Here is a 14,383-nt window from a genome sequence, read left to right as displayed (position 1 = left end):
GAGGCCCACCTTCCCCGGTGCCAGGCCCTGACTTCCTGTGAGGCCCACCTTCCTCGGTGCCTGACTCCTGACTTCCTGTGAGGCCCACCTTCCCCAGTGCCAGGCCCCTTCTGGCTGCCCATAGACCACAGCTTCCTACCTGCAGCAGTGCTCTGAGCCAGCGGAGCCCCCAAATGCCTGCACAGAGGGGCCTGTGCAGTACAACTGGGAGAACGCTTCCTGGAAGTGAGGCATCATTACTATTACCCATAACAACTGCTGAGATCTGGGGCTGGGGAGCTAACCCCCCCAAGTACTTTGTTAGGGAACTAAGGTGATGCAAAGTGAGACCCTACACTCAATCTTGCTAATCCCAGTTCCTCCCACGGTAATCAAGACACCCCTTAGAGGTTTCTGCATGTGCTGTGAAATAAAGTGAAGAAAGCACCAGCACGTATTAGGCATGGAGCAAAGGTTAAGGGGGTCCTGGAAGGGAGGCGTGAGAGGACAGGCTTGGGAGTCTGTTGATCTCTGGCTCCTTCTGGTGGTGCTAAGCAAAACAGCAGCTGTCTGGGTGATCTTTACTGGGTGCTTTCTACCAGATAGTTTGCTCCAATTTTACATACAGTGTCTGCTGACTTCTAGTTGCCAGAGTTATGCTATAATCTGTATTTCCTTGACTCTTGGGCATGTGCATGCATGAGCATGTCAGGGTGGGTGACTAATTCCCAAATAGGTTTGGAAGCCTAGTGCTGGTGGCTCATGTCTGTAATCCTAGCTAGTCAGGAAGAGGCTGAGATCTGAGAATCACAGTTAGAAGCCAACCCAGGCAGAAAAGTCCCTAGGAGTCTTTTATCCCCAATTAACCACTAGAAAATGGGAAGTGGTGCTGTGGACCAAAGTGGTAGAGCACTAGCAAAAGAGCTCAGGGACAGTGACCAGGCCCTGAGCTCAAGCCCCAAAACTGACCAAAAGTCAATAAATAATTTTAAAATAGGTTTGGAATATTAGGGAGACATCTGTAGAACTCTGCCTAGCACAAGAATTAAGCTTCATTTTAAGCTTCCAGGTATGATCCTAGACCTGTATCTGCTACTGAAGCACTTTGTTTCTTCCCTGAGCTCCACTGGAGCTATGAACTTTGTCCACAAACCCTGTTCCTTCCACTCACGCTGATGCCCCATATGCTTAGCAAAGGAACTTGGCTGCAGTCCTGAGCAGAGCCGCGTACCCCATTGATGACAATTACGAAGACCCTGAGCTTCAGCTGGCAGAAGCGTGGACGACCATGAAGATTTTACCAGCCAGGCCACTAAAGGAATCTGAGTATGCAGGTAACACAGCCGGCTGGCCCGGGAGGTGCTTCTGATCTGTGCCGCTAGGACGTGGAGAGATGATTCAGAGATACACAATCCCAGGGGGAAATCCTGCCTCCAGGGCTTCCCAGCCAGGTGACCCAGAAAAAGTCTCTAGTACTTACCTTCTCTATCGGGAGATAGTGTTCATCACTTGAGAAGTGACCCCGGAGTTGCATGGTGGGAAGACTTATGTCTTATGTTCACATTGCTGGTGGACAGCCTATGACTTGTAGTAAGACACAGCAGTGAATCCACTCATTCCTAGTGGGCAGGCTTAGTTCCACATGCAACTTTGCCTTTTCCTACCTGGAGTCCACAGGGCTGCCAGCAGGGGCTCTGGAGGTTGGATTACTCAGACTGTTGTAGATGTGTTGTATATGTATGCATGTGGTTATATATATATAAACATAAAATGCATATATACACATGCAGACACATGCATGTACATGCAGATACACATATATGCATATATAACATATATACATGTGCATGTACACATATACACATGCAGATACACACACATGCAGATATGCATTCATGCACACATGCACGTTCATGCATATATACATGTGCATATACACCTATAATATGCAGATATACATGAACATGTGGATATGCATGCACACATGCAGATGCATGCATCCATGCACATGTGCATATGCAAATATATGCATGCACATACATTCATGCATGCCGATGTACACATATACACCTGAATATATATACCCATACATTCATGCACAGTGTGCATGTGTGTGTAGATATACAAACCTATATGCAAACACATACATACACACATATGTATGATTTCTGAGAGTGTAGCCCACTGAAATAACTCTACATCACTTTCTTTGGAGCAAATCACCTTGTAAAGAATGGTGATCATCTTCTGTTCATTTACTATACCTGTGTCACCAGAGATACTCATAGATTGTAGATCAGCACCGATCGACAAGCCATGGTCTTAGAATTGCTCAAGAGACGCAGGACAAGCCGACTCTCCTCAGACAGGTGTGGATCTAGTGGCAGAGAAGCGTGATTGGAGCATCCAGAGCAGGACTGGGGGGGGCAGGGGGGTCTGGGGAACTTTGGCCAGGTGTGGCCTAGCTCCGCGCTTTCAGGGTTGGTAGAATTTCTCAGACGGAAGGAACTGCGGGGAGTCCAGACCAGAGCCTGGGTTTCTGTGAACGCGGAGCAGAGCTGTGGCTGTCTTTCATGCCAACACTCATCGGCCAAGTGCAGGTGGGCCTGGGTGTCCTGGCGGGTTTGCAGACTGGGTTTGCCAACGGGTGAAGATCCAGCCGACCGCAGGGTGCTGAGTTGGATGTCATTCTCTTTGCACAGACACACGCCATTTCAAGGCGGTGATGGATGACCCCCTCCCGTCACCACTGGACCAGCAAGGCCAGAGCAGGCAGACGAAGCAAGAGGTAAGTAACAGAGCCCTGAGATTCAGACATGAGCAGCTGCTCCCCACCCTGGTGGAGTGTTAGACCATCAGCTTCTAAAGCTCCATGCAGTTCATGGAGGCTGGTAGGGTTCTAGCCGGTGGAAGAATCTAGAAGGGAAGAGCACACATACCTTTGCTCATGAGAAACTGTGAGCCGGGCTGCAGGCCAAGGACTTTCATATCGATCTCATCTAACCCACTATTTCTGCAGAGCCTGAATCTGAACTCCACTTTTTCTGATGATGATGCATCATTTCTCCAAGCACTAGCGGCTCATGCCTGTAATCCTTCGCCAACACAGGCAGCTGAGATAGGAGGAACAGAGTTTGAAACCAGCCCAGCCAAAAAAAGAAGAAAAAGGGGGGGGGCGCTATGAGATTATCTTCAATGAAACAGCAAAATGTGGAAATGGAGCAGCTGTGGCTCAAGTGGTAGAGCGCTAGCCTTGAGTGAAAGGACTAAATTAGAGCTCCAGGTCCTGAGTCTAAGCCCCAGTACAGAAAAAATAAAAACAGGGACTGGGAAGGTGGCTCAGGGGTAGAGCGCTCGCCTTGCATGCATGAGGCCCTGGGTTTGATACCTCAGCGCCACATAAGCAAAAAGAAAAAAGCCGGAAGTGGCGCTGTGGCTCAGGTGGTAGAGCGCTAGCCTTGAGCTGAAGAGCTGAGGGACAGCGCCCAGGCCCAGAGTTCAGGCCCCATGACGGTCAAAAACTAAATAAATATTAAAAAATTAAAAACAAATCATGTGTGATTTTGCCAAGCCCTCAGCAACATCTTACCATGTGGTAATAAATACGTCCCAGAACCCTCTGGTCTACGGCCCACAAGTGTGATCCTCCCCAGCAGAGTACAAACATCCACTAGGAAGCCAGGCACCGTGGCTCCCGTCTGTAATCCCAGCTACTCAGGAGGCTGAGAGCTGAGGATCATGATTCAAAGCCAGCTCAGGCAGGAAAGTTCCTGAGACTCTTCTCTCCAATTAAACAGCAAAAAGCTGTGGCTCTGGCCAGGGGTAGAGCACTAACCTTGAGCGAAAGCAACTCAGGAACAGCACCCAGGCCCTGAGTTCAAGCCCCAGGACACACATTTAAAAAAAAAAAAGGAAAAAAGAAAAAGATGTCTATCGGGAGGCTGTAATTTAGTGGATACATCTTGTAAACAAAAATGTACATAGATTATTTTAAATGAAATATTGTCACATGTTTCATTTACTTAAGTGAGAAATTCATAAAATAAAGATGAACGGTGCCTGGGACAGCAGGGTTATTGATCGTAGTAGTTGGATGAATTCCACATGTGCATTTTCTAAGTGGGACTACCCAGATAGAAGAATCCATGCTCTGAACGCCTGCCTCTCTTTCCTTTGTACACCGAGGTCCAGATCCACGCTCTGAACGCCTGCCTCTCTTTCCTTTGTACACCGAGGTCCAGGTAGCAGACAACTCTCCCTGCAACCAACCAAGATATTCCCAGGCACCACTGCTGCAGCTAGACCCCACCCTGCTGGGGAATTTTTAATTTTTAATTTTATTTTTTGTCAGTTGTGGGACTTGAACTCTGGGCCTGGGCGCTGTCCCTGCGCTTCTTCAGCTCAAGGTGAGCGCTCTACTGCTTGAGCCACAGCACCACTTCCGGTTTTCTAGTAGTTTATTGGAGATAAGAGTCTCACGGACTTTGCTGCTGGCTTTGAACCTCGATCCTCAGATCTCAGCCTCCTGAGTAGCTATCGTTATAGGCGTGAGCCACCGGCGCCTGGCTTACTTATTTTTTATTTAACCATTGGGTGAAAACGTGTGAAAGGTTTTAGAGTTCGTGTTGTAAAATTCTCTCTCCGTTTTAATTTGTCCTCCCAGAAACTCTTCCGGGAGGACCGCTCATAGACCTGTTGCTAGAATGGAGTTTATGTGTGTGATATGTTGTGGGGAGAGAAGGAGTGGGGGCATGCGCATACTCAGGCTCTGGGACTTGAACTCAGGGCCCAGGCGCTGTCCCTTCGCTTTGAGTTCAAGGCAGGTGCTCTGCCAGCCACAGCCCTACTTCTGGCTTTTTGGTGGTTAACTGGAGATGAGGAGATGAGAGTCTCACGGACTTTCCTTCCTGGGCTGGCTTCAGATCAGGATCCTCAGATCTCAGCCTCCTGAGTGTCTAGGATGACAGACAAAAATTTCTAACGCTCTCCGGCAAGAAAGCAAAAGGGTGAATGCTAGCCCCAAAGCCATTTACAGTGTCTCCAACGGAGATGGAGAGCCAGGGGTCGTGACCCCCAGCGCCTCCTCTCAAGTTCAGCGCCAGCCAGAAGCAGGCTCATTTACAGATTCTGGGGAAAGTCGGCAATCGCCCAACGAGAGCAGGATCGGAAGGGCAGAGATTGGACTAAATGAATGAATAAAGCGCACTTCCTCTTCAAAGGAGTCGTGCAGGGCGAATGTCCGCACCCTGCTTGGCTCTTCATCATAGAATATTTGCTTTCCTCTCTGAGTTTCCATTTCACCTCGGAAGCCTCGTGGCGGTTGTAGTAATCCACAGAGAACACCGTGCAAGGCACACAGCAGTCCACAGGTAGCATCTACATGAGGTCAGGGACTGTTGTAGCCCCCAACAGAGCACGCACCTTTATGAAAGCACACAGGAACCAAATGGGTACACACGAGCAAGCCCTCTGGATCTCACTCCACCCGGAAGGTGGCAGGGCTGTTTCATGGGAAGAAGCCCACCCACAGCTCCATGTCTCTTGGAGCTCTTCTGCTTTGCTGGCCTCTTGGCTGACCTGGAGAAGGTCTCCCATTTGGTGCAGCCCCACAGGGGCGGGGCCTGAGTGACAGGGTGGGGCCGTTCCAGGACACTGCTGGGAGGAGAGCGGACAGCCTGGCCAGAAGGCAGCGGCTCACACTTAAAATCCTAGCTGAAATCAGGAGGATCACGGTTCGAAGCCAGCCAGGGCAGGAAGAGTACATGAGACTCTGAGACTCTTAGCTCCAATTAACCACCAAAATGCCAGAAGTGGAGGTGTGGATCAAGTGGTAGAGTGCCAGCTTTGAGCAAAAAAAAGAAAAACCTAAAGGGTAGTATAGCACCTAGACACTGAGTTTCAAGACCCAGTACTACCACAATAATAACAATTATAATTACTAATAACCATTGTAGACAGCCCCAGGCTGAAAATATTCATTTGAAAGGTTAAGTTTTTTTTAACCTACGTCTTGATTACCAGCCCCCTTGTATGCCTAGGTGAGCCTTCATGCATAGAAGGATTTTAGGAAAAGCAATCATTTGATCTTTTTAAAACAGCTACTGTAGAATCTGAACCTCCTCCCTCCTGGGTACTTTATGTCCCTTCCAGCTCCCACTGCAGCTTCCGTTATGACTAATTTCTCCTGCAGACAGATCACTTTGCAAGCAAAAATTGCAATCCCATCTCATTTAGCCAAGTAGATTTACTGAGAGAGGAAATAAAGGAAGGGAAGGAGAAACATGAGGGGAAATTCTGGCTGGGAGGGACATCGGCTCATATATTAAGCAAGGTCTTAGCCTCAATTCAGATGGAGAGCGTGTTTCACATTTCATAATCAGTGTTTGAAGAATCACGTCTTTATGACCAGCAGATGATCTTCATCGCGGTCTCATTTCCCAGCACGGGCTTGATTAGCTCTGCACATTTCGGCTGAGATTAAACTATCTGTGAAATGGATCTCCAGTCAGCCTTTCAAAGGCCCGAGCGCGGCTGCTTGCGTTGCTTGCAAGTTTGCCCTACACTACTGCTATATTTATTAAGTGCTTACTGCACACCAAGCACTGTGCCCAACAACAGGCACACAGATGCCAGCCGGTGCCCAGCCCACAGCCCAACGGAGGAGGCAGGGGTCCAATGCCCACAGCCCAACGGAGGAGGCAGCAACCCGCGCTGGCCACATTACTGTCATGTGATCACTGGGACCTGGCAGGGCTCACCAGGCCGCTCACCGCCCACCTGCCCACCTGCAGGAAGTGCTCGAAGCCCTCTCTCCCACCCCGTAACACCACCCCGCCATCAGAGGTTTTGCCTCCGGGTCAATGTTTGCATTGCTGCACTAGGAGAGTGCTACTGCCACCTAGTGGATGGAGACGGAGGCGCTGCTGAGCAGCATCCTGTGAACTCACAGGACGCCCTCTGTCCAGCCCCAAATCCCAGCAGCTGCTGAGATCTCAACACCCATGTTCTTACTGCCCCCGTGGCTGCCTACCTCTCCCTCCCCAACCCTGGCTGCTGCTCCCCTCTTCCTCCATGTCCTCTCTGGGGTAAATAGGAGGGCTCAGCCTTCCCCTGAGGTCAGAGGTCAAGTCCCCCTCTCTTCCCATCCTCAGCCAGGACACGAGCCAAGGCCCAGTGCTCACCCAGGCTGAAAGGCTTAGCGATGAAGGCTCCTTGCCTTCTCCACCCTCCTGTCTTCTTACTGCACAGCCATCCACAGTGCAGTGGCTCTAGGTACCCGGCACTCAGCACCCCATCTTGTCCCCTTCCTCGGGGGAGCAGAGTAGACCCCCTCCATCCCACAGATGAGGACGCAGAGGCCCAGTCGGCCCAGGGCTCCCAGAGCCAGCGTGTGACAAGGCGGGATCGCCACCATGACCTTCTCAGCTCCCGCCCCCTGTCATCCTGACCTCCATGCTGACACAGCCGTACACACTGACTTCTCTATGATCAGGCTACAATCCCTGCGGCCCAGCGCCCAAGGCTCACGCCCGTCCTTCTAGCTACTCAGGAGGCTGAGCTCTGAGAATTGTGGTTCAAAGTCAGTACAGAACATACGCAGCCAAGAACTCATCTCCAACTAACCAGGCCAGAGACAGAAGTGGAGGTGTGGCTCAAGTCGTAGAGCACCAACCTCAGGCAACAACAAGCTGAGTGAGAGCTGCGGACTGTGAGTTCAAGCCCCAGCAGCAGCCAAAGCAAATGAGGCTCCTAATATGCCGAGTGCTCTCTCCAAAACTTCACAGCCATAAGAGATCGGATTGGGTTTTAGACCCAAGTCTTTTTATTCCCAATAAACCCAAGACGCAGCAGCGTCTACAGGGCACGTGTTGGCCAAGCACCAGCTCACAGTGGCAGCCGCTAAGAGCTGTGAGTCCATACGCATTCACCCCTAGCTATGTGGCCAGGGGAGTTCTGGGGGTGGCACCATCCTCATGGAAGAACTAATGGCGCCATCTTGTCTCCTACAGGTGTGCGAACCCCACTCCCAGCACAGCAGAAGCCCACACCTTGCAGGTAAAGTCACATCCCCAAACTCTGAACACTGAGTATGACAGCGGTGTGCTCACTTCCAAGATGGCGGCCTTGTGTCTCTGTCTCTGGCCATGGGTTATCTTCCCCACGGCGATCTGTTCAGCTCCCTGTCTGGAAATAGCAATCTAGTTCTAGAGACAAAAAGCTCCTTGCCTCACCTTCTTGATGAAGAAATTGATCGGGCCAGCTCATGTTCTCTATGGAATAATTTAAGGAGGGAATCATTTCAAACAGATATAGATTGCATGGACTATGGAACTATGTTATTTCTCCAAGCATCTACCTGGAAAAAAAAACACACAAGATAGAAATCTAATGTTTTTAATGTCAATTAATTGTTTGAAAGCTTTAGGCAAAAAAAAAAAATATATATATATATATATATATATATATATATATTGACTTTGAAGAGGGAAGTCCAGGCTCAATCAAGCCTGTGAGGAAAGAATCAATTCCACCGGCAGGAGAAGCACAAATGGAGGACAGCTACGGAACGATAATCGGCGGCTCTGCACCACGGAGCCCCCTCCCCTGTCCCGTGGGCCCTGGGCATCTTGTGTGCAGTGTGGAAGGAATGGCCGTCCTGTGCTTTACGTTTCCTAATTGGGAAGCACACTGGACTCACCCTTTAAGTTCTGATGCTGGATTATGCGATGTCTTCCTAACATCTCCCTGTAAGGACGTTGACTCACGAGGGATTGGAGGAGGCCCAGAATGGGTGGAGAAGGGCCAGGGCTGGGGTGCAGACGCCCTGGCGGGCGCCCGAGGCCCCCAGGGGGAGGAGGACAGCACTGACCCTCACAAGGGGGCTGTTGCCTCCACCATCTTGTCGCGATGACAAAATACCCCAGGAAAACAACTGGCAGCCAGGAAAGGTTTGTCTGGCTTCTGGTTTCAGTCGGTGGTCAGTGGGTGAGCCAAGGAAGGACAGCCAAGGTGTCCTGCCATTCCCCGGTCAAGGACACGCCTGCTGTAACCTAACTTCCTCCCCTCAAGTCCCATCTCCTGCGGTGCCCACCGCTGCCCACCAGCGCTGCAGGCCGAGCCCAGGCCTCCGGCAGACAAACACCACAGGGCTGGAGCTCAGTGCCCAGCCCTTCTCCGGCCTTGCTCTGACCCACACTGGACCTCCCCCACCAGAAAGGAGAGGGCAGGGCTGCTCACCCGAGTTACAAGGCACCACGGGTGTCAGGGTGAAGGGGTGGAGGGGTGAATAAAGGGCATGTGGCAGCGGAGCACAGTACACGGAGCAGGAGAGGAGCTGGGAGACAGGCACAGCTTGCCCAGGGCACGCCACCTTTCTGAGTGATTCCTTCCTCTTGCAAACATTGAGCAGGGCCGGGTACCAGTGGCTCGTGCCCTTAATCCTAGCTTCTAAAGGAGACCAAGATCTGAGGGTAGTGTTTGAAAGCCAGCCTAGGCAGCAAAGTCTGTGAGGCTCTTATCTCCAGTTAACCACCAAAAAAACAGAAGTGGGGTGCAATTCAAGTTGGAGAGTGCTAGCCTTAACAAAAGAGCGCAGGGTCAGAGACCAGGCCCTTAGTTCCAGCCCCAGGACCAGCACAGCACACACACAAATGCCACACATGCATACACACACACATATTCTCTTTTACACACACACACTGCTGAGTAGGAAAGGTCGGATGACAGCTCACTTTGGCTGCTAAGCTGGATGTGGTACAGCCGTGCAGGAAGGGCCCTCCTCCCGCTGCTCCACTGCACAGCGTGGAGGTTTTCTAGCTGATTCCCTCCATCCTGCCAGCTCAGCCCAGGAAAGCATTCCATCTCTGCCCCTCACTGGCCCTTCGTAAGAGTGACCACTCAACATATACAGCCCTTCACACAGTCACACACAGAGGCATTGGCTCATCTACACAATTTAAGTTGGCTCAAATGTAGTTAGTATATATCAGAGTGAATCTCCGCAGAGTGAACCTCTCAACCCCTCTCACAAAAGAAATTCAGACGCTAGAGTAAGACAGTAACAGAGTCAGAATACTCCATGTCTGTACATCATAAAGGAAGTGGGAATGTCAGGTGAGTTTGGAGGAGGGAGGACAGACAAGATGGGGGAAGAATGACCTTAAACAAGAGGCACTAGACACTTAGACGGACATGATCCGTTGCAACCCCCTTGTACCATTTTTTGAAGTTCAGAAATTTTCTTTATTTTTTAAAATGGTACATAGCCCCCAACTTTGAGGTACATAGCCCATGACTTTGAGTTCTGCTACCCGCCATGATATATTTTCATTCTTGGGTGAATGAAATATTTTTGTAATGTAATATTTTTGCTTCTCTTGACATAATTGCCACTTTCCATGAAAAGCAGTTTGATTTTTCAACTGAGCTTCCTGGTAGTCGAAGCAAAAAGTGAAACAAACTCCTTATGTGCTGTAACCAGCAAACCAGCTTGTCAGGGAGCTTGATGGGGGTGTATCTCCCAGGGTGGGGACGTTGGTTGGTATGGCAACCAAGTATAACTGCTTCTTAAAGCAAACCCCAGTGTCAGGAGAGTCAAGAAGTTCAGAGGGACCCTGCTGAGGCTCACTGGGGTCTAGGATTGCTGGCTGGGAGGCGGGGTAGAAGACAGCTTCTGTACAAGTTAATCTTCATCTCCTACGTTTCAAAAGTGACCAGTGTGAGCCTGGCATAAGACACAACAGAGAGGAAGAAGCTAAAAACCGGAGGGTTAAAATGGATACCTCCACATTGAGGATCAGGTGTCTCACTAGAAAACCCTTGGGTGATTTATGTGTTTATTGCAAAATGTTGATGCAAAGGTGATTTAGTCATTCTCACAAAATGTCATAGAAAAGGTGTCGCTTGGTTCAGTAATGGGAGATCTCCACGGTGACATTTTTCATCAACTTGAGCAGTTATAGACTTACGCTAATGTGCATTTCGTCTCATTTTTCTTGCGATCATATTCTGACATTGTCTGCAGCCCATCAGGTTTTAAGGACTTCTCTTTCCTTGGAGGCTGACCAGTTTTGTTGTTGTTTGTGTGTTTGCTTTGCTTTGTCTTGTGTTTCTTTTCCTAGAAAAGAGAGTTTATCTGGAGGCAAATAGTTACAGTAGAAGTTGGTGGTGATGAACTACTACCATTAACCAGAGATTCAGAAGAAATCTCATTTTCAGAGCGGAGCTGTAATTTTCAAATGTGACATGGCTTAGCTCCCGAGAAAAACCAAAGCTGAGAATAAAGGTTTCTAAAATGCATTTCTCTTTGCCCTGGATGTGAACCAAGCAAGAACTCTAAACCAATTTCCTTTGAAATGACAAGCACACTATATTCAGCTGTGAATTTATACAGAAATACAATAAACCACCCAAGAAAAGAAAAAGGAGAATTATGCGTAGGCGAATGAGCACGTATATCCAGAAATACAAGCTTGACTGAAAAGAAGCAAAATAGAATTCCACACAGTGCCCGCAAAAGGCCTTTGTCCTGGTTTGCTTTTCGGTCATTTCAGCTACTGAAGAAATGAGATTCAGAGGTGAGTTTGGAGTTCACCTGCTTGCACACACTCCCTCCGTGAGGATTAGCAAGCGAGGTGGCTTGCTCAGGGTCAAGCACCACGTAGTTGGAGCCAAGAACCAGACTGTGTGTTTACTCCTCTGCAGAGAGGTGCCCAGGGCATAAGGAATTTGCCAAAATGCAAATTAATTCCATAAATTAATTCCTCTGGTTTGCTGTCTCCCATTCATCTAAACCAATGGCCTAGCACCCAAGACCCGAGCTACCGCCCCTAGTGGTAGAAGTTGGCAGCACATACATCACAGTGATGGCCTTTGGTAGCCTGTGAATTGCATCTGTAACAAAAATAGCATGCCTTGGGTCTTAGGGTTGATCAGAAATGAATTCAAGATTCATTTCCTGTCATCCTGGGATTTCAATTTGTTTCAGCCACAACTCATGGCTCAAAAGCAACCCAGGCATTGCTAACCACGCAGGGATCTGAGTGAATGCTGCAAGCTTGATTAAAACTCCCGTGAGAACAGACTGCACAGTAGTGATCTTTCTCAGCGCTGCAGAGGAAAAAATAAGACTCAGAACTGGAAGGGCATCCAATCGCTGGGGCCACGAGTGTTTCCCCACAGAGGAACAGAACAGTCACACACAGGAGGAGAATTCAGAGCAAGGTTTTCAATCATTAAAGCCGTAGAACATCCAAGGAACATTCCCCAAGGAACACTCCAATTCCTAAGATCCAATACAGGAACTACTAGACAAAATCACCATACAACCATTTCAAAATAATCTCTGTAGACAGATACATACATACATACATCTATATAGACGTTCTATACAGATGTACATATATAGATATAGGTATATGGATACATCTATCGATAGATCTACCAATAGTTATATAGAGATACATAAATATGAATTATAGATCTATTCATATGGATGTATACGTAAACCTTCTATATCTATATAGATATATATGAAGCTATCAATTGATGTGTGTGTGTGTGTGTGTGTGTGTGTGTGTGTGTGTATGGAAATACTTTTTTCTGTGTAGCTTTGGATCGGCTCTGTTTGCTCTGGACTGGGTGGCTCAGGACATTGAGAATTAACTCCAGAGGCGGCCCAGGCCAGCGGGCGAAGCCAGTCCGCTGTGTGTGGACTCCAAGCTTGCGAGGCTCACACACAGGCCAGCAGGGGAAAGGGTGCCTCTGTTCACCAGTGACCGCGCCACGCAGCCCCTCATTGTGATGAGGAGCAGGCATCTGCGGGAACACCGGAGGGCACCTGTGAGCACAGGGCCACTTTCCAAGTCAGCACACGCACACATGCGCACACACGCACACACACGCGCGCACACACACAAGCACACGCACACACACGCACACACACTGTCTTCCTGTGACCTCTCCCCACAGGCCCTGGCTCTCCAGAGCCCACAGCAGTTGGCGTGTGGCATCTACATTGTGCAGAAGGGACTCAGGACGCGTTAACCTTGGGAAGCACTGAGTTAAACAAGAGTCAGCACCTCTTTGCTGGATACTTTTCCAGAACATGCTGGAACCTGGGGACCCTCCCCTCTCCCCCCGCCACCCCTCTTACCCATCCTCTTCCTCTGCCCTGGTACTGGGACTCTGTAGAATGGCTGTCAGCGACACAAACAGTGTCTTCTGCTGTCGCTTTATTTCCATTTCCCTTCCCAGTAGTCTCCTGAGGGAACGGGTCATGTGCTCTGCTGTTGGATGGATGTACATTAATTGTATGTGTGAGCGGCCAGTCAGTCGGTCGGAGCCCTCTGGCTCCGTGGGTACCACACCTGTCGATTTAACCAACCCCTACAATGACACTTCAACCCGCAGTCATCCAATCCAACCTCTCCACCCGCCCTGCCCCCTCCCAGACTCTGGTAATCCCTATTCTACAGGCAGACCGCCTCTTCTTTTGATCTTTAGCCTGAACCTGCGACAGAGGGTGAGCCCAGTGCAGGTCTTTCCGGGTGAGGTCCTCCAGTTCCATCCCTGTTGCTAGAATTGGCAGGATTCCATTCCTCTTTATAGCCGTGAACATACACCCATTTTCACTCACTCATGGACGAGCACGCAGGTTCACTCCCTATCCTGGTTGGTATTTAGTGGTGACAGTAAGATGTGTGCATCGTCTGAGGCAGGTAGTCTTCAACTGCAGCAAGCTACCTCTGGAGAAGCCTGGGCCATCGTCCCCCTCATCTGTGGGGTCTCCCCGCCTCCCCGCCCACCCCGAGGACTGGTGGGGGAAGGGAAGCTTGCCTGCTCTCCTCCCTCCCTGCTCATTTGCCCTCATTCCGTCTCCTACATCACAACATGAAAACGGAGGCTCTGAGTAATAGACATGGAACTGGTCTGTTAATCGTCGCTGTACGCTCCTCCCTCCATCTCTGTGGCTTCTACACCCCAATAGATCAGTAGGTTTAACCAACCACCAAGGAGAAATATTGGAGCAAAACTGCTGTGTCCCCTTGTGCAGACTCTTTTTCCTGCCACTTCCTCCCTGCGCAATGAGGCAGAGCCACGATTCCGGTAGCACCTCCTCGACTGGAGGTATTACACGTCACCCAGACGAAATTGAAATCTCCCGCATACAGGCCGGCGCCCTTGGTGCTGTGCAACTTTTGTGCCATATTTTATAGTAGGGACTGAGCACCCATGGATACGGGGGTCCACGCCGGGGGGGGTCTCCAATCCAATATTCTGGGTGTGCCAAGAGAAGGTTGGGAGGAGACTATGCTACTTCATCATGACCTGCACCTGCTGGCTCCTTAATTGTTCAATGCACCCTAAGTCCCACAGTAAGCACTTTTTTTGGGGGGGTCCAGTC

At 49.7% G+C, this 14,383-nt stretch overlaps 1 protein-coding gene across 1 annotated transcript in view; it reads left to right on the top strand.

Moving 5' to 3' along the window:
- Window positions 1-14,383, top strand: part of Clnk (cytokine-dependent hematopoietic cell linker) — a 121,396-nt gene that overhangs the window by 73,719 nt on the left and 33,294 nt on the right. The window contains exons 6-7 of the mRNA XM_013008884.1: window positions 1,172-1,313; window positions 2,682-2,767. Of these exons, the coding sequence (XP_012864338.1) occupies window positions 1,172-1,313; window positions 2,682-2,767 (228 nt within the window). The remainder of the gene's footprint in view (window positions 1-1,171; window positions 1,314-2,681; window positions 2,768-14,383) is intronic.

The sequence above is a fragment of the Dipodomys ordii genome, unplaced genomic scaffold (assembly GCF_000151885.1).
Source record: "Dipodomys ordii isolate 6190 unplaced genomic scaffold, Dord_2.0 Scaffold8, whole genome shotgun sequence".
Lineage (NCBI taxonomy): Eukaryota > Metazoa > Chordata > Mammalia > Rodentia > Heteromyidae > Dipodomys > Dipodomys ordii.
The sequence above is the reverse complement of the archived record's forward strand: the minus strand, read 5'-3'. Positions and strand labels throughout refer to the sequence as shown.